This window comes from Melospiza melodia, chromosome 1 (assembly GCF_035770615.1).
Source record: "Melospiza melodia melodia isolate bMelMel2 chromosome 1, bMelMel2.pri, whole genome shotgun sequence".
Classification (NCBI taxonomy): domain Eukaryota; kingdom Metazoa; phylum Chordata; class Aves; order Passeriformes; family Passerellidae; genus Melospiza; species Melospiza melodia.
The window spans coordinates 169,143,584-169,164,330 of NC_086194.1; the positions used below are offsets into that span (position 1 = coordinate 169,143,584).

General features: G+C 38.0%; 1 protein-coding gene across 1 annotated transcript in view; it reads right to left on the reverse strand.

Annotated features, from left to right (window-relative positions):
- TRAPPC9 (trafficking protein particle complex subunit 9) overlaps positions 1-20,747 on the reverse strand; it is a 452,774-nt gene that overhangs the window by 237,864 nt on the left and 194,163 nt on the right. The window contains exons 20-21 of the mRNA XM_063174628.1: positions 9,362-9,515; positions 542-632 (exon numbers count right to left, since the gene is read on the reverse strand). Of these exons, the coding sequence (XP_063030698.1) occupies positions 542-632; positions 9,362-9,515 (245 nt within the window). The remainder of the gene's footprint in view (positions 1-541; positions 633-9,361; positions 9,516-20,747) is intronic.

Genomic DNA, 20,747 nt, shown 5'->3' on the forward strand with positions numbered 1-20,747 from the left:
CATTATTATGACTCTTCAAAATTAAATTAATTCAGTTTTTCATTGTGGGAACATCATTCTAAATGGAAAATTAGGACAAGTAATTCTTCTGTGCTACCCAGAGTAAAAACATTTTCTGCACCTCAAAAGTTAGTAATGCAATTGTCTGGACCATAATAAGAAATATATCACAAGGACATTACCATTCATATGAAAAAAAATCAGAGAAATTACTTTAAAAACACACACTGTAAGAAAAAGGGGAAGTTTAAGTAGGAGCCACCTCTCATACAAGACAACTAGAACTGAAAATTACAGGAAAAAGTGCACAGTCAGGTTTCCTATTTACTACCAACCAACAGTGGTACTTAAAATAAAACAGATATCAATTCTACATTTATCTTCAGCTAACTAAAACACCTAAAGGAAAATAAAATTCCTATGAAAATCTTTGCTATCACAGACTGTCAGTAAATGAAAACATTATCATTCTCATGCTGCTGAAAATTACAAGCCAATAGATTCTCTATAAAAGATCATCAATAAATTTGTCAGCACTCACCCCACTGGAGAGGAGCCAACTGCAGATTCTCCAGGACCAGCTGATTCAGAACCCCCTCCACACTTGCCTCCCCTTCACGCTTCAGGGAAGGGTAAATTGGAATTAAGGAAAATTTTGTTCCAGAGAGGAAAAGGGCATGGGATATGCACAACTTTTATTATTGCAAATCAAAAATTCCATCTACAGATTCATTAATATGGTTTATTAACCCATCAATTGACCGACAGTAAAAGTAGAGCAGTTGATATCTTCTGAAAATTAAAATTTAATTCCACTGAGGATGGTTAAAGCAAAGGTAAAACATACTTGAACCATAATAAAACACGAGGGTAAAAAAGTGTAGGAGCTGCAAAAATGCAAAACCTTTCAGTATGTGGTGCAGGATGAGAATTCAGAAGGATAAATGAGGAACAATCTGAAAACAGAGGTTAAAATTTGACAGGGCAATAGAAAACAGAACAAAATTTAACAGGGCAACAGAAAACAGAACAAATGTCTGCTAGGACAGCCCTGGCTGCAGACTTGGTGCCAGTTCCATGGGATGTTGGACAGTGACCGGGTCATTACCGAGGGCAAACATCACACCAGAACCATGGGCACAGAACCTGCAAGCTTCCCTGCATGAGCTCAGAAACAAGCCCAGACTGAAAAGTGAACAAATTAGGAAATTGTTCTTACTCTAAGGACAGCAGAGCACTGAAATAAACTGTTGTGGACAGAAGAATCTCTTTTAAAAGGGCTTCAAAACAGGTTACACAAGTGCTGAAATAAAAGCATAGACAATACCCCATGTCATGCAAAGCCAGTATCATGCACTTAAACAAATTAATAATATTTTTGTGTGATGAGTCAATCAAGATAACATTTATTTGTAACAGGAAGAGTGCTGGATTTCTTTTTTCTAATTCCCTGACTGCAGAAAGGCACTGGATTCACCGGGCTTGGAAGCACATGCAGATGTCAGCACCATCTTGCATCCAGGCATGTGTCCCACCATAATTAAGGAATAAGCTCCTGGTGAGGTTCATCAAGATTTCAACCAATTACTCCAAAAGTACTGGAACCCTGGTGCTCAAAAACACCTCAAAAAATAAAAGAATATCTGAGCTTTTATGAACAGCTTCTCAATGTGATCAGTCCCTTTTCTGTAAACCCTGGAGATGGACACACAGCATCTGAGTGCTGAAGAACAGATTCACCTGTGGCAGTTAAAAGAAAATTAACAAGAACTGCAGATAACTAATTTCTACCACAGGACACAAACTTGCAGGGTCTCCAGGAGATTTAAAGAAAGGTCTTGAAAGCTCAGAACAACACAAATCTAACAGTGATTGAGACTCAAGAGCTCAGAGATGATAGAAGTGGAAAATCAATACCAAGTACAGGATTCTTGCCATTATTTTTTAAAAATATTCTCATTATGTCCTGAAAATGTCATAAATAGCGCCTCATTTTTTTCTCCTAAAAAGACCACAAATAAAGAATTCACAAATCCCAAAGAGTCTGAAAGCTGTAAACACCATTAAAGAAAAGCATCTATTTGGAAAACTGAAGGCAGCAGAATATCACCTTAGAATAGTGCTGCTGCTGAAAAATGAGATTCAGAACATCAGCACAACTCAATAATTTCCATAAAACACACTAGAGGGTAGAGAATAATTTGAATTACTTCACAGATACAGCAGATAAATAATTCTGTTATCACATCTTTAATCTAAGGACTGTAAGTGAGAGAAAACACTAATAAAAAGGCAGTATTTAAAAGATGCTTTAAAACAGAGTGGCTGCCATTAACTGTAACATTAAACTAACTTTAATGTAATTTACTTACAACAGACTCACAGTGATGCCTGGAATATTACAAATTTTCACTGTTTAGAGCTTCATGGGAAGCTTAATGTCTCAACTAACACTATAAAATTATAATAAAACAGGTGATTCTCCCTTCTTTATCGTTGGTAAATGCTACCAAAGCAGATCCATGTATTCAGAGGTAGAATATTCCTCCTGGAACATAAAACCACAGGAGGCACATCTGGGGTGCTGTGTCCATTCAGGGCTCCTCAGGACAGCAGAGATGTGGAGCTCCTGGAGCAGGACAAGAAAATGAAAGGACTGGAGCATCTCTCACAGGGAAAGGCTGAGGGAGCTGGGGATGATCAGCCTTAAAAAGAGAAAAGTGAGAGGAGATCTCATCCCTGTCAGTGTCTGCAGGGAGGGCTCAGAGCAGGGCCCAGGCTCTGCTCAGTGTGCCCAGCAATGGGACAAGAGGAACGGGCAGGAACTGATCCCAGGAAGTTCCACCTGGACATCAGGAATAATTTCTTCCCTGTGCAGTGACCAGATTGTCCAGGGAGTGTGTGGGGTCTCCCAAACTGGAGATATTCCAGCACTGTCTAGACACAATCCTGTGTCTGTGCTCTGGGATGGCCCTGCTGGAGCAGGGAGCTGGTGCCAGGTGACCCCACTGTGGTCCCTTCCAGCCTGAACCATTCTCCAATACTATTGGAAGTTTTCTGGTCACACATTTCAGAAAAAAAAGTCAGAAATCAAACTGAGTGGTTCTTTGGAAAAGCTAAAAAAAGCTTTAAAAGCCCCCAAAAACAAACCCCAAACAAAAAAAAATGGGGAGGGCAACAAAAACAACACAAAAATAAAGCAGCAAAACCAACAAATAAAAAAACCACCAATACCAAAAAAAACCCACCAGAAAAACACACAAACTGATTAACAGAGGAAAAAAAATATGTAATAACCCAAAAGCAGTTTAAACTTTCACAGCCCAAATTTTCAGATAAATAAATTTCCACCAAGCTCATTTTTAACACACTGCTTATTGTCATCTAGTGGCAAAATGAATTTTATAGACAAGAAACAGCTCAATGAGTGTTCTTGTAGATTAATCTGGAGGTTCAGGATCGTATTTGTTTATTTTTCAAACAAATTGATGTATTAGTTTATCTTAGATACATGGCTATGGATTGTAGAACTGATGAGAAATTTCAACTTTCACCATTCTATGTGAAAGAAAGATGCAGCATTTAACTGGTTAGGCCATGCACAGATTATTTGACTCATGAAATAAATTTAATTTGTCTAATGAGATCACTGAATGAAGCAGCAGAAAGGAGACTGGTGGCAAAGGAGAGAAAGGTGAGGTTGAGATGCAACCAAAGAAGTGGACTTAGAAAGGAATAAACACATAAAGGAATTATGTGTTCACATGGACCTACAGAGGGACCTGGATCATGGAATTCCATCTCAGTGATCTGTCTCCTAACTGTATTGTCAGGCAATCATACAAAATTGCTCATTATAGGAAAAATACAAAAGTGAAAATTGCAACAAACTCCTTACCTTAGAGACGAAAAGCAACCAAAATATGCAATAAGAAAATATAAAGAACAAGAGAGAAAAGCTTAACTCCAGAGTTTGCCTAAGACAAAGCCTTTAGAAGTCAATGAAAGCAAAGGAGTTGAACAGGGTTGCCAAGATACCCTTTTATTCTTAGCTCAAAGTCAAAGCTGATAAAAGGCACAAGTGTAAGATCCAGGATTTAAAATTCATTGAAAAAGACTGCCCAGATAAACACGAGTACAGGCTGCCAAGGTGAAGTCCGACCTTGCAGAATTTATCTACTTAACCAAATCTCCACACATTTTGCTGAGGTCTCACTGCCATCACAAGCCTGTTCCTCTGTTAGAGCCACATTGCTGACCCAGGCCTCCTTCCCTAAAGTTAAATCTTTGTTATTAACAACACAGGAATCTGCCAGGATTTAAAAAGTTGACTTCCAGCTTCCAGCACAACAGCTCCTATTTAACAGCTCAAGATATTTTCATCTGCACAATCAAATCAGCCCCAGTGGGGGCCTCAGAGCGAACAAACACACAACCACCAGATGCTGTTTAAAAAAAAACCAAACCAAAACAAACCTAAAAACCTAATTTTTCACAGTTGATACCCTTATTTCACATTTCTGTGGCAACAGATTGAATATGATATAAACTGTTTCATACCAAAAACCTAAATGACATTCAAGCAGTTATTTCCCCAGGGAAAACTTTGGTCTTTTACACTCTCTGCATTGCCTCATGTGTAGCTGGGTACTCACAATTGGAACACAGTCTGTTACCTAAAACCTACTGCTTAAAAAGACAATTGGTTTTAAAAAATGGCTCCTATCTGGAAGTTACTCGTGTTTTTTCTCCCTACAGCACTCCACATCTTGCATCCTAAAAGAAATTATTTTCAGTACATACGTCCTTTGCAAATAAATGCAGGTGGGAGAATGCACATTATCATAAAAAATAGCAAATGTTCACAAATAAGAATTATGCTAATTAAAAATAAATCTGCATGAATTGCACATTTTACGGACAGCAGTTGCCTTATTCATATTTTAAGCTTTCTGCTTGATTATTATTGTGGAATTTTAATATTAGAACTAATTATAAGCAGTTATTTAGGGTCTTAAATAATAGTTATTTTTGCAAACAATAAGAAGCAGCATAGAAATTTAAAGAAACCTTTACTGATGCACAGAAGTTCCACAAGATGTAATACTCTCATAGCTGATGATTCATATTTATGATCAAGATAAAGTCATCAAAAGTGGAATAGACACAGAAAAGTGAATTTCAATAAGAGTTATCAGTAATTTGCTGTGAAGCAAATGAGATGACTCAAGGTTCTGTCAGATAGATAATAATTTCAAAATCCTGACTGGCTGCTTCCATGATGAAATACAAAAACATTCATAATTTTGATGTATTTGGAAAAGATGGCAGTGTTCACAAACCTAATAAATGAGTGGAATTTATGAAGATCATTGAGATGAAATGATGAAAAGTTCCAAGTATCACTCTAGAAGAAATCAACAAATCTATAAATGAAAGTTGGGAATAATAATCCAGTCAGTTATGCTGGACCACATGCAAAAAAAAAAAAAAAATCAATCCAACAATAGAAATAAAGAATAGTTCTCAGAGAAAAGATCACCTCTGAAACCTGGAAGGTCCAATTTTATTCTGTGAGAAATCTCACCTGCAGTATTGCCTCCAGCTTTGGATCCCACATATTGAGAAAAATAGACCTGCAGTGCAGGACAAAATCAGCAATATGACTGAAAGAAAATGTGCTTTGAAAGAAATTTTGGCAATTAGGTTTAAATATGGGAAACAAACTGAGGAAGGGGCACAAAATACAATTCCAAAAATGTAAGGGAACATTGCAAATAGGACAGACTTCCTATCCATCACAGATATTAAGGCTGAAGTAAGAAAAAAAAAGTCTAACTACTACAAAAGTTAAATATGGAACATGATATTTAAGGTGGCACTGGAAGTCTGTCTCACTTTTTGAAAGGCTGTTAGGGCCAGGTTTAGAATATTTTCAAGAAAATGACCCCAAAATGTTATAGTCTCATTTCACTGAAATAGCAATTCCTTCACAGTACATTAGAAAATTTCTCTGGCTGCAATCAAACCTGGGGATAGCAGAAGATGGATGAAGGAAAGAGTTTCGTTTTCAGAAGTCATTCTCTGACCCAGCCCTCTGCCCAGCTGCATAAATCACAGAATAATTTATATTGAAAGGCAATTCCAGTCACTGTCCAGCCCTGTGCTCAAAGCATGGAAAATACTGAAATTGCACCAGGCTGTTCAGGGCATTGTCCAGAATTTTTTAACATCTTCAAAGACAGCAATTTACAGCACTTTTGGACATCCTGTTCCAGTATCTGAGTAGCCTCATTGTGAAAAGGAATTTTCCTACTGCCTAACTGGAATTTAGCAGTCTCCTCATGACACACCTTGCTCCAAGGGTCAGGTGAACTTTGTTGATTGCTGTAACTCCCAGGCTTTGAGGAGGTTTCTCCTGGAGGCCCAGAAATTTCACTGGGAACAGATCCAGCATCCATTCCAATCCTGCCTTCTCCCCAAATTCTCCTCTGCTCAAGTCCAGAGTCATTATCCTGCCATGTGCCTTCCTCACTTCCCTCAGGATATTGAGCTCCATCATCCCAGGACAGCTGCAGCCAAACTTCAAACACTCCAGCTGGATCATTTGTGCTGGGAGCAGATCTCACACACAGCATCTACCAAATCAAACCATCCAACACCTGTACACAAAAACTGCCCTGGAAGTATTTCAGAAATAAGCTCCCCTGCAACTGGAAGACTTCTTCCAGTCCTTAAAGAAAAGTTCATCCAGCTTTGCTTCTGGTTTGGGTGGTCTGTAATAAATACACAGCACTTCACTCTGTTGGACAACTCTGTGCTTGGTCAAAAAGCTTTCAATTGTCTCATCCCTCCTTTCCTAATAATTCCCTGTGCACACTCTAATTTCTCTTTCACATGCTTTTGCAATGGTATAAGCATCTACCACGGGCCTTGGGTCACACCTCATGGCAGATTCTGTGACCTTAACTCACCCCAGCCCATCCCCTTCCCATGCCATGCACACAGTCAGGACAGAAAAGTTATCTGGGGAGCTCTGAGTTATCTGAGCAGTTGTTATCTGATCAGAAAAGTTATCTGGGGAGCTCTAAGTAGTTCAGAGATGATGGATAACAAAGGGATCACTTGGTATTACCATTCAAGAGACCTGCAAAAATGCCTCCTCCAGTAGGAAATATCAGTAATTCTGCCCCTTTGTCATTTTGCAAATACTCTTCCTCTCTTGGCTGCACTGAGGCTGACTCCTGAAGAAAAACAAGGCTAAAGCAACTGAACTATCCATCCATTTCTCTGCCTGTCTGTCCATCAGTATAAACTCTCCTGACCTGTGTCCAATTACTCTGATGGGAGAAAAATACCTCAGAAACCAAGTTTCTTACACTTAGCAGAATGGAGAGTAGAATATTTTTTTTTATTGACTGGTTCACATCTAAATATTGCTGCAAGAAATAAAAGGATGAAGCTAGAGATGTTCAGGTAGAACATAAGGAAGAATTTCTTTATGGAAAGGGTTGTCAAGCATTGGAGAGACTGCCCAAGGAGGTGGTGGGGTCACCATCCCTGGAGGTGCTGAAGAAAGGACTCAGTGTGGTGGCACTCAGTGCTGTGGTTTAGTTGGTGGTATTTGGTTCAAGTTTGGACTTGATGATTTTGGAGGTATTTTAAGGTCTTTTCCAACATTAATGATTCAACAATGCTATGGGAAAGACTACCTCTAGCTAGGACATGACACCTGGAAAAGAATGTACACATTTCTTTGAGGATTTTCAAGCACATGGGAAACTTGTTGCCTTTCATTAATTAGATGAGTTTTAGTTCCTGGAACAGATAGAAAAATCATAACAAGTATTAAAAATACAGAAACTAATGGTTGCACTGAATTTAACACACAGAACCCACACTGGTGTCTAAGGTACTGACCAAAACTGGGATCAAAACTGGGGTTAAATCCAGAGCACAGAATGGATGTAAACAGTGTTGCCCAGCAACTGGAATGAGTGAGGATGAATTTTTACACCTTGACAAAATGATTACTACTGTGGACTCAATTCCAGTGTAAGAATTCATCTGTGCTATCACAGAATATTTATATCTTCCCATAACACAGACATTTTCTGAGTGAGTTCTGGTTAAAAATTGACATTTTTTGCATAAAAGGAGCTCTCTGAAATGTTGCTTGGGGAGTCTGGACTGAACCAGGCATTAGGAATCTCATTTATGTCTCAAACCTTGCCTTTGACAAATCCTGATCTGATTTAATCATCACAGGATGGTTAAGGTTGGAAGGGACCACTGGAGGTCACCTTGCCCACCCCCTGCTCAAGCAGGGTCCCCAGAGCAAAGGTCTTGAAAATCTCCAGGGAAGGAGAATCCAGAGCCTCTCTGGGCAATCTGTGCCAGTGCTCAGCCACCCTCACAGTACAGAAGCTCTTCCTCACAATAATTAGTAATGAAACATCATTTCAGATCACTGGATTAAAGTATAATTAAAATTACAAACAGATCAAGCATGATTTGATTGCCATTCTTCTCTCATCTTCTGCCACCCCCTATCATGTGAATTCAAGGATGATCTGAGTGAAAAATATAAATCTCCAGGGAAGTGCTGAGTACCATCACATGGCTTGAGGGACTGTTTACTGTACAGAATGTTTCCTGAAGAAAATCATGAGAAAGTGTATTTTTGACAAGCCAAGCACAAGATTTTTTTTATAGAAATCACGAAATTTATAGCAACACCATTGGTTTATTTTAACTCTAAACTGAATGCTATTTCTTATTAATAATCATAAGGCAATATTTTACTGCATTTAGAATTATTGTGGGGAATTTATGCTTAGAATGACTAAGTCATCACACAAGTCCTGTCTAAGCCTTAAAAAGCTACCTAAGATTAGATACATTACTAAATCTATAGAGAGGACTTGGAAATAAATTATTCTAATATGTTCTAATTTACCCAAATTTAATTAAATCTATGCAAACTCTCTAAATCCAGCTTCATTAATTTCTTCATGATTCAGTTACTCGGTGTGGGGGAGAACAGAGAAATTTGACCCCATGAATCTACTACTCAGCAATCCTAACTACACTTCTTCAGTTCCCTAAAAGCTGGGAAAAACACACAGGATTTATGATATGCCCAGTGACTCAGAAAAAGCCATTATAGGATGACCCAAGCATTGCCTAAATAATATACAGCACAATTAACCTTAAACAGTCTATAATTATGATAAGCTTCACAGTTCTAATTACTTTTCTTTTCAGTAACACTGCCACGAAGTGAGTTGAATTATAAAACAAAATGTATCAGAGGGCATCTATTTATATACTTTTAAAGCAAGTATTTATGAAAGGATATAATTTTCCAGCAAATATCCAGCTTGCTGTTAATCTCCAGGCCTCTTGCTTGTTGCCTTTCTTCTTCCAGCTGCTTTGCATTCGCCGACTGTGCCCCATCAGTTGGGGATTCTGGGAAGCTCTCAAAATTGAACTTGTCCACTTGGATAGCCATGCTGTAGCAAAGGAAAAGAAAGAAAAAAGCCAACAACATCATTCTTGCTGATATTAGTTCTGGAGAAACTGCAGACCACTGAACACAGGCACTACAATATCAATACATTGGTTCCAGTGGCAGCCAGTCTGTAATTAATGACATAGAAACCATTTCGTTTATGCTACTGAAAACGGAAGTCTAAGCCTGTGATGGTAAAAATGTTTTACAAATCATCAATCAACATCTCAATGACTTTGTGAGAGGTGCACAAGACATTTATTTTGCAGTTGCAAGCAGATGACCTCATTGTGGTTCTGCAGAGGTTCACCTGCCCCCACTCTTGGTAGGTGAAATCTCCTGGTGTGCTCAAGACTTGCTGAAAAAAACAAGACTGGGCCAAAAGCTGAAGAATATTCTATTTAAAGTTTTTTTTTTTTTAATACCAACCCATACAAAAGGGAAGCAGAACATTATGTATCAAAGAGTCTCCTGAAGTGAACTGCAACACATTGGAGAGCCCATTGGTTTCACAAGGCACATTCCCCACTTTTCCTGGCAAAACTCAGGAAGTAAAAACAAAATATAACAGAAGCAGGGCCTTAATGTGGCCCTTGGACACTTCTCTCCTGCCTTGTGCATCTTCATGAATTACAGACCATATTAATTTCAATATCACAGTAAAATTCATTGGTAGCAAATGGTTAAATAATTGCTTTATTAAATGTACGGTAAGGCAGAAAAGGTAATCAAATTAAATACAGTACACTATAATGCATACTAAATATTGATATGTTAAATTAGAATCACTAATCTAATAGAAAAGGGAATTTAGACCAGCTCACATCACATGAAATGTGGTTATGGAAGATCTAATATACTGTGCTGCCAAAACAGCTTTAATTTCCTGAATTGTCTGAAATAGAAAAATAATTAGGGAAGAATTAAAATATATTGCTCTTGAGATGACTTTGCACTTAAGGAGACCAAGCAACAGCTTTGAAAACCATTCAGGATGAAATGCAACTGCAAACTGAGAAGCTGGGAAGGGCATTTCACAAAACACAGGATTACTATTATCCGTTTATCTATTTCTCCATATAAAGAGGAAAACATACTCCATTAATTTTGCCAAAAGGAAAACACCAGCAACAAATGTCAAGAAGAAAGAGCTTTGAAATCTCTCCAGACCAGAAAATATTTTCTATAATTCTCACTAATTCTGAAGAATTTTGACCCCAAAAGAAACTGGGTGAAAGCAGATGGCAATTAAAAGGCACTATCTAGAGCTTGTGAAGTTTGCAGTGGGAAGGTGAATTCAAATAAGCTTTATCAACACTGAGTAAAAACTGAAATCTCAGGAGAAGCTTCTGAAGTTTCCCCTTTCCATTCTACTGGAAGGTGTCCATGCCCATGGAAGAGGAGTGGAACTAAATGTCCTTTAAGGTCCCTTCCAACCCAAAGCATTCCATGATTTTATGACAGAAAAAGTACAAATACAGCATTGAGGCAAAGGTTTCTATAAGCTCCCACTTGTGCAGCCTGCATCTTTGCTGATCCTCACATCCCAAAGGCAGAGGATTTAATCTGCTCCTCTCTAAGGGGGATTTTGTTTTGGCTATTTTTAATGCAGCAAGAGATCATTAGAAGTTCTTCATTTGCATGCAGAACCCATCAAGTGCTGGGCATATTCAAAAGCTAAAGATGAGTTATAAAAGTGGATCACAGTAACTGCCAGAATCAAGCCAGAAATAAAGACCATAATGAGAAACACCCAGATACCATCTGAAGAATGGATTCTGAAAAAAAATTACCAGGCCTGAAACTATGACTAACAACATCAATTCTTACTGGCATTGAGGTATGATTTGATTCTGCAATGGCAGGATGGATTTCCTGGATTTTGCACAGGCAATGCACAGGGACAACACAACTGGAATATTTTGAATTTCAGTCTTTGTTTCCGAGATCACCCCACCCCTCTGTGGTACATGAGCAGATGCAAACCAGTACTTGATTTCTATGATATACACAGTAATGCTGATATTCTCACAGAAATATAGATTCCTCTAGCCGTATTTTAACAAATTACCTTTGCTTCTGGACAGTCAGGAGTATTTAGAATCCATCTCTGAAGGGACCAGGAAAACAGCTCCCATCTAATTAATGTTAAACTTTTCTAAGTGATTGCTATCTGAGAAATATATTCCTGCCTAACAATATTTAATATACAACCATGCTGCAAATATGCAGCATTCAGATTGCATCCCTCTGTTGAAGGATCATTGCTGGCATTATGGTCAGTATAGTGGTTTTTGTCTGGAAATTAAATATGCATGTAAGCACTTTGTACCCCAACAGCCTCCAATAAATCCACATCAGCTTTAGGAACACAGCCTAGACTGCTCTTAACTCTCCATTGTGCATTTCTGCTGGAAGTAACTTTTATTAAGCTCTGAGTTGTGGAAAACTTTAGTGAACAGGGATCTCAGTACTCAGAGATTCTACTAAGTTTTCAAATCTTCTAACTATGTTTTTATTTATAATGTTTATACTGTATTTAGCACAGTAGCACCTCATGTCACATGAGAAACTACAGAAACACCCCCAGCGACACACTTGCCAGCTAGAAAGTGAAGAGTCTGAGTAAAAGAGAATTACAGAGAGAAAAATCTCCCACAAAACAGTACTATGAACACAGCCCTAGGTAGGATATATGAAAGCAATAAAGAGTGATAAAATAAAATGTTTCAAGACTATAATTCCTCTCAAAGCAAAGCACAACAGAATAAAATCCTTGCTCTTTTTCTTAAAGGTATCTGCCTTTTTCCATGTGTATTTTGCTTCCTCTAGTGCTAAAAATATTCATTTTAAGTTTTGTTTCTGCATTTTTTATCTGTAATGTTGCTTCAGTATTTTTTCCTCAGCCTATGGTACATGTAGTACATGGGAAAGCTTTGCACAAGAATCAAAACAAAATATAAATACCATAACCTAAATCAGTCATTCATCCTGAAAAATGTACCCCTACTCAAGCCCAGCTTCTTCACTTTCTTTTTAAATACAAAGATTTCTCCCATCTCAAGAGATGCATTTCTCCAGGGAGGTGTTAACAAGTGGACAAACAATTCCCAGAGCCAGCTGATGGAATGAGAAAATGGACAAGCAGGACAATGAATTACAACCACCAGCTGAAAAAAGGATCTTTTTCAGCTTTTAAGTGATCTCCAGAGATCACATGGACCTCACCCTGAGGAAGGAGAGGGCAGTGAAAGGCAGATTTTTGAACATCACCAACTTTGTCACTGGGCTGAGCATCAGAATAATGAAACTGAAATGTGTTCTAACCAAAGAAATAATTCTCTGCTGTCTTCTGCAGTTACTTTGTGACTTGTTTCCTGTCAAGACTTCCCTGCACCTCTCCCCAAATTTGTCCTTGCTTGTTGTGATATACAAGAATCTATGGATTTATAAAGAAAAAGGTAAAAATAGACAATTCAGTCTGAAACAGGCATTCAATTTGTTGCAAACAGCCAGGATAATGACAGCTCACATTGTGCAAGGGCACCTGTTCCTTGCCCTTCACAGTAATTACATATCAGGGAAAACAGAGAAGATCTTACAACTCAAAAGTTCAGAAATAAACTTGTTCCAGGAAAATGGACTAGAATTCCATTTTAACTTCTTTGCCTCATGGGGAGCTATCCAAATTTCCTACTAGATGAGTTTTCAATAAATGATGAGATATTTGTATAAAAACATTGCATTATGCAAAAAAAGCAAAAAAAAATTAAATATCCAATCCTGCAAATGCAAAACAGGTTTTGTTTCTCTCTGGCCAAACTTGTCTGAGCAGGAGGAGGAATAGAGCAACAACAGTTTTCATGAATAATGAAACAACCATGTTTTGAAACTACTGGGTTTTGTCACGAAAGCAGCCCAAGCCTTTGTGACAGCTCCTCAGACAACTGAGCATCGATACAGGGATGCAAATTATTCAAATAGAAACGAAAAGGATGGAGAGGAGAAGGTCAGCTCATTGGCAATGCTGATGATGTGTCTGCACGGTCTCATCTCACGTCACCTGTCAGGATGGCTTACAGGGAAACAAGTGACAAACCTCCTGATGGCACAGCCAACATCTCAGTGACAGTCACCTAAAGTCCCATTAAAGTCACAGTGCAGAGCTGCTAAAGGCACTGGACAGCTCATTTCACCTCTTCTCAGAAAAAGAGCTGCAACTTTACTGGAAATCTTACCCTTCCCTGACAACAAAACACTCAGCAGAAAGGATTTGCAGGGAGAAAAACAAATTCCTGCAAATGACATCAGGACTGTTCCCGAGCCAGTGGCTTCCAAATCCCCTTTCCCAAAGCAGTGCCACCTAAAACCAAGCAGCACTGACAGCTTCACAGAAATGGCAACTGGAAATAAAAAATCATAGGTGAAAAACTGAGTATGGAGCATCACTGCAAACTCCTCCCATCCACCAGTGATGCACCTCAGATCTTTCCCTGTCCTCCTCTGAATCTACAAAGTGAAATTAATTATGGGATACTCTCCAAATAAAACGAGGTTAAGAACAGGCATGGTATTAAAAGAAAAGCAGCAATCTGGTCAACATAAGTAGATTTCATCTTTCATTAAGTAAATAAAACACTGCTGCTTAGCTTGGGAGAATAGAATATAGAGATAGTCCTTATTTAATTATCCTTAGGAAAAAACAATATAAAAGGAACACAAAAACTCTTCCTCATGGCTAACTACCTATTTAAATACTATCATCCACAGAGGAGTTTGCAAGCTGCTTCCAAAATGAAGCTGACAGGAGGCAGTTGGAGACTTTATTCAATATTATGTTTCCTGTTCATCCTCCTTTCTTATATAAAGTAGACAGTAGGGACTCTATGCCAGACCATGTTACTGCCACTTATGCAGAATGCTTATGTGCATGAAGAGTGCCTGTACACTCAATGATTTTAAATTTCAGGAAAACTTGAAGTTGTGACCATGTTCACAGAGGTTCTTGGATGAGGCAAGAGGCGAGAATGTTGACTCTATGTTCAGAAGGCTTGATTTATTATTTTATTATATATATATATATATTACATTGTAACTATACTAAAAAGAAATAGAAGGAAAAGTTTCCTCAGCTGGCTAGCTAAGAATAGAAAAGAAAGAATAACAAAGATCTGTGGCTCAGACAGAGAGTCCAAGCTAACTGGTCTGTGGTTGGCCATTAATTGTAAACATTCAAGATGGCCCAATCAAAAATCCACTTGATGCATTCCACAGCAGCAGATAACCATTGTTTACATTCTGTTTCTGAGGCCTCAGCTCCTCAGAAGGAGAAAAAATCTTAAGAAAAAATTTTCACAAAAAGATGTCTGTGACATGAAGTGATGATGATAGTCTTGTTCTCACATTCAAGAGGGGAAAAAAATGCATAATCCAAGTTTCCTTTTAAAATTGTGCCTGATTCTTTCATTGTGTAATCTCACTTGTAGTGTATAACCTCATGTTTCAGGTGCACATAGTTCCACCCTAAATACAAGTCCTGCAGTTGATACCAAAGAGGATGTGATGCCCCAGTACAGAATAATTTACAGGCAAAGAGGGACCTCAAGAATCAAATTTCTTGTGAGGTGAACACATATGTATCATTGGTTGGAAATAATAATATAAAGTAATGCAAATTAACATATTCCTTGTGTTCATCTGTTATTACTTCACAGATTTAGAAGAACAATCTGCATTTCATTCACTACTATAAAATACAACTGTAAAATTCAGTAGCGCAAGTGACCCACAAGTAATGGTCTCTCCTCCTGGCCTAAAACTGACTGCAGAAAGAAAAATGAATGCTTTAATATCTGAACCGCGCAGAGCAGAAGATAAATTTTTCTATTAATCTCAAGAAAGGTCAATTAAATTTAAAAATCTGCATTTAGAACCTAATTATTTATTTAAAATAATTGAAGAGGAGATAAAAGTCAGACTATAGACTGAATATTCAACAGCTTAGACTTATCTGAGTGACAACATTCAAGACAATAAAAAGTTAAACCAGAGAACCAAAGAATTGTTCCACTGGATATAATGTAATATTTGAAAATAGAGCAGTGCTAAGAGATAGTTGGCTACATAAATCTTCTGCTTAAATGTGATTATACTATGTGTGCTGGTCATATAGCTTCTTAATTCCTAACTCCAAATCTGAAAATCATAAACTGCAAATGAAGAGGCAGAACAATTAACTTCAACTTGCCTCTTTTTTCACTTAAATAATTTGGACTTCCATGGCAATCACCACGCAGCAAAGCTCTTAGCTACCTAAAGAAATAGGAAATTTAAAATAATAATAATCATGGTTATAGCCTACTTTCTGAATACACCAATTGCCATAGGGGGTATAAAGACCATTAATCAGTAGCCTTTCATTCTAGGAAATTTGGAAAATTCTAAGTACAGTAATACTTGAAGATTGAGTTAAATATCCTCCCTTTATCACAGCTGAACTGCACAAGGATTTCAAAATTCTCTTTATCCAAAATAATGCCATACTGTACCTCCTACCTCTCTCTCAGTGGAATACCAATAATCAGAGAAATAAATGTCAAAATATATATGTTCATATTCAGCTGCTCATTTGTGCAATTCATTATTGCCTTCATATGGCAAGAAGTTCAGAAGAAAACATATGCAAACTAAAAACATGGAATTTTGTGCCAGATATAACAAACAAGACCAAAAAACCTCAATTCTACAGTCATCCAATTATCACTCCAGCTGTCTGAATCTCCTCAGGAAAAGACTGAGAAGATTGCCCACCCCAAAATACAAACAGCAAAAATAAAAGTGGAATGAGGTCAGTACTTCTGTTCAATGCATCTTTGCCAGGGAGCCTCAAAAGAAGGAACCAGGTGCTCACCTGGTGCAAACCTGATTTCCATTGTCACACTGAGCACTGAGGGACAAAACCACCAAATGTCTCTGCTCCTGGAATGTCCCAAAGAAACCAGAAATGCTGGTCATGGATCACCCCTGGATCACTCCCCAGCCTGGGCTCTGTCCTGACCCAGCTCTGATGGCTTTTGCTGGTCCCTGAGCCCTGCAGGATGATGCAAAGGAGTGGAGCTGGGTGTGTGCAGCACCCCAAAACACTCAGAGGGGTCGCACAGCCTCCTCCTCCTGATAAACCTGGAGCACCAATTCACTTTTGCCTGTGAGAAAAAAGAAAAATTCCCAAATTCCCAGTGCTCCTCTTTTAAAGGAATGTGACTGTGACATGTGGCACACAGCTGGAAGTTTCCTTCAGAGAAGATGCTGAGATCCTACCCAAAAACCAAACTAGGGGGCAAAACCCCCCAAGACAGCCTGTGCATCTGGAGAATTATTCACATGACAGGACTTCATCTCAGTGACTACTCCAGGGAGAATGCAGAGATACAGAGCTTTACACACAACATAAGGAAAATGTAAGTTTTTCACAAAGGAAATGATTCAAACTTTTTTTTGGGAAGAATCACAGGATGCATGAATGCTCAGTGTGCAAGAATACACATTTTGCCATGGACTGTCACTTCAAGATACAATTAGACTTTACATTCATAATGAATTATTAATTTACCATCTACTTGCTTGTCTTCTCTTTTTATACACAAAGGGAACATTTTCCCTTTTCCCAAAGCACTGCAGCAGAAGTTCACCTCAAGATGATTTAGTGTAATAAACAAACTCCTTTTCAAGTCCCTGTTTTCCCAGTATAAGCTGTATAATATAACCTGCAACTTTCACATTTTCTGTTCAGAGCACTCACTCTTTGGTGAGTCTCTTGAAGAGTCTTTTATTTCAGTCCATTGACTTTAAAATATTTATTTTGCCACAGACATTGATTCTTTTCACCTCTAGAGCTGAACAGATTCTATTACAGATTCTCAAGTCCTGGATGCAAGTTTTGTGAGTGAAGCCATAGTTAAAAAAGGAAATCTAGAATCTCTGCCAAAGAGCAAAGCTGGGGAACAGCCAGGACACCCTCAGTTCAAGAAACCAAAGCACCAGAACAGCAGTGAACATCTCCCAGCAAAGCAATGTGGTCCAGGAGGTTCAACCCACAAAACTTATTCTTAACTAGTGACAGGAATAATGTTCACAGACATGAGTGGGAGCACAAAAGCTTTAATCATGCTCCAGAAATCTCAGCTCACAGTGAGCGTGTGTCACAGGTTCCAGAGCAGTCAACTGCTCAGCACTAATACCAGAAATGAAACACATCTCACTCACCCACACACTATTTCACCTAAACCAATTTTTTTTTCACAAAAATCACTGTACATATAATAAGTTTATTTATTGCTTTCACCAGCAATGACACCTGTATGTGTGTTTAGAAGCATGCTCAGAAACAAGCTATTTTCAGAAAACAAACCAGCAGGGATTGTTCACCCTGGAGAGGAAAATGCACTGAGGACACCTCAAAGCCACCTTTCAGTATTTAAAAGAGGGTTATGAGAAGGATGGGGACAGAGTTTTCATCAGGACTTGTAGTGATAGAACAAGGGATAATGTTTTAAAATGAAGATAATAATGGGTAATAAATAAATCAAGGTGCTGCTTCCATTGTTTCTGTTGCTCATGATACTCAGCCTTTGGCAGCCCTGGGAGCAGCTTCAGCCAAATGCAGATCTGGGGCTGCCTTCACTTTCATCCCATCTCCTTTATATTGATTTACCCTGCACACTTTGCCCCACATATTCCTGAGCTGTGTTACTTGTCTGATGTGCTTTACCAGTTTACCAGAAAATGAGCACAGCTTGTTATTAATAATAACACCTTTTAATTTCAGCCAAAACTCCCCGTGTGGAAATCACCATCCCACAAAACTGCCCTGCCAGGTGCTCTCCCACTCAGTGAGCCTTGAGCCTGAGCTCCCCTGGGAAAGGGCAGCAAAGCCAAACATCCACCAGACTCAGATGTGAACACTACACCTAGAAATTCAGTATTTACTTAATTATGTGATGGAATGATGCTCATTTAGGAGCAGTTTCCTGCCACATTAACCTCCCTTGGTCAATTAGGGAAGTATAGGGCACAAGTTATATATGGCCAATGGATCCTGTTCACCCATGCCCTGATGTCCAGGCAGTGACCGACCCCATCCTCAAAGAACTAAAATTAATCAAACAAACCACCAAAGTCAAATGAGATCAAGGGGATTTTTACTCCTGCTTCCTGTGGTTCAGAAATAGTTTGAACACAGTAGCCTAAATTTTAGCCAGGGAAATTCCACCTGTCAACAAAGCAATGCTTGGGAAGCTTTCACAGAATATGCAGCTGTATAAAGGATCTCAGAGGTAAACCCTGGATTTTTGGTGCCACTCAGAAAGCAACTTTTCTTCTCAACTTCATAGACACAAATCTCATATATGAGAATGGATTTTTTCACTACATTTGGAGGAAGTGAGGGAAAAGGAACTATAAACACTACAAGTTACGAGCAGTCAGCTCATGGTGTCTGAGACCGACACCTTGGTTTTAAAAATCGACTTGTCCGAGCATCCTTTCTTATCATGGCAAGCACAAAGCCTCCAGCTGTGGAACAATTTAAAACAAAACCCCCAAAATATGACCTTTCCATTACAGGTTTGCACTGAAGGTATAATTTGAAGTCTGCTACTAAACTTCTTCAGAATTTTCATGATTCTTAGGAGAAAGTATTATTCTTAAAATGAGGCATACAGTTACATGATAAAGGAGTGACAAAACTTTTTACTTAGGTATTTAATGCATGTCTACTTGAAATAACTCTTTGGAAATGTCTAGCTTTGAAAATATGGAGATTTTAGACTAATCTTTATAATGCTTCATAAACTGAGAAGGGATTATTTCAAGTAAAACATTAATGTGGTATTATTTAGAAGGTTTGGCAATGTTTTAAAATATTTAAATACTGAAGGTGGTTTTTGTCATCATTTATGTTTAGCATAGAAATTTTAGAAGTCTTTTCAATCACCTAAATCTAAATTTTATGAACTAAGAAACAATTTTAATCAATATTCTGTTATTCACTGTTTATTTGTAATATTCCTTTATACGTAATAAAAGTCCAGAAGATGATGGTATCTAAACACCTGCCACACAAATTTTCCTTTAGGAAAAAAAGGGAAACTGAGAGATAAAGTTAAAAGATATTGAAACAGAAAACAGTGCTTTGCCATCTCTTTTATGAAAATTATATCTATTTTCACTCATTGACTAGATTTTTCTGACTATAAAAAACACAGGCATATCTAGATTTAGGCATCTATTTTAAACTGAATTCCTGTTTAGGAACCGGATTTATTCTCTGCCTTTATTATCATAGTTTCATATTCTCTGCCAAAATTATCATAGTTTCACTTCCAGCTTATGGAAGAATTGAAATTCATTTTTGTATAGATCACCAACATGATTTATCTTAAAATCATGCTGTGCCATCAGGCTGCCAGTTCCTGCAAAGACAGAACCCCCCAAAAACCACAGAGGGCACAGACATTAACCTACACAGAGCTTTGGGCCAATTTGACAGTTCAAAGAAAAAATTATTTTTGTTCTTTCCTATCTACAAAGAGCAATTCAACATAGAAATTCCAGACCTAGATTATCCCAAAAGGACAGACTATTACTACCAGAAAAATTGTACCCCAAAATTGTGTAGCAGTTTTATAAACTCCCCATCCACAGCTGAGAAGTTGCCGTGGTTCTGATGCACTGATTTGCCCTGAGTTACTCAATTAAACAGTGAGAAATGGATTAGAGGGTTAATACTAAAACTGGAAGTATATTACTATTAAAATTGGTTGTATATACCCTATGCTAAGCAAATAATGCTGTAAATACACAAAGCAAAGATTACATGATCTGCTTTGTTCCCAACATAAGCCTCTCACACAAAATATTTCCTTTTATTACTATTCTCCATTTCTCTTCTTTCACACAACTACAAAAGAGATGCCATCGAGCAAGTAAATCAAGGAATAAAGCTGCAGAGATTTTTTTACTCCCATTTATTCCCATTGAGCCTCCCTCAGGGACATACAAATGGGAAATTGCTAAATTGTCATCTAATAGGCAGAAACAACGTAGGCGAGACCAATTAAGTAAAAGGCAGAAAGTTGTATTACACATGTAGTTAAATTAAATTCTTTGACTAGACTACATTAGAATCATTCCCAAAAAGGACAAAACTCAACTTTAATCAGCACATGACACATTT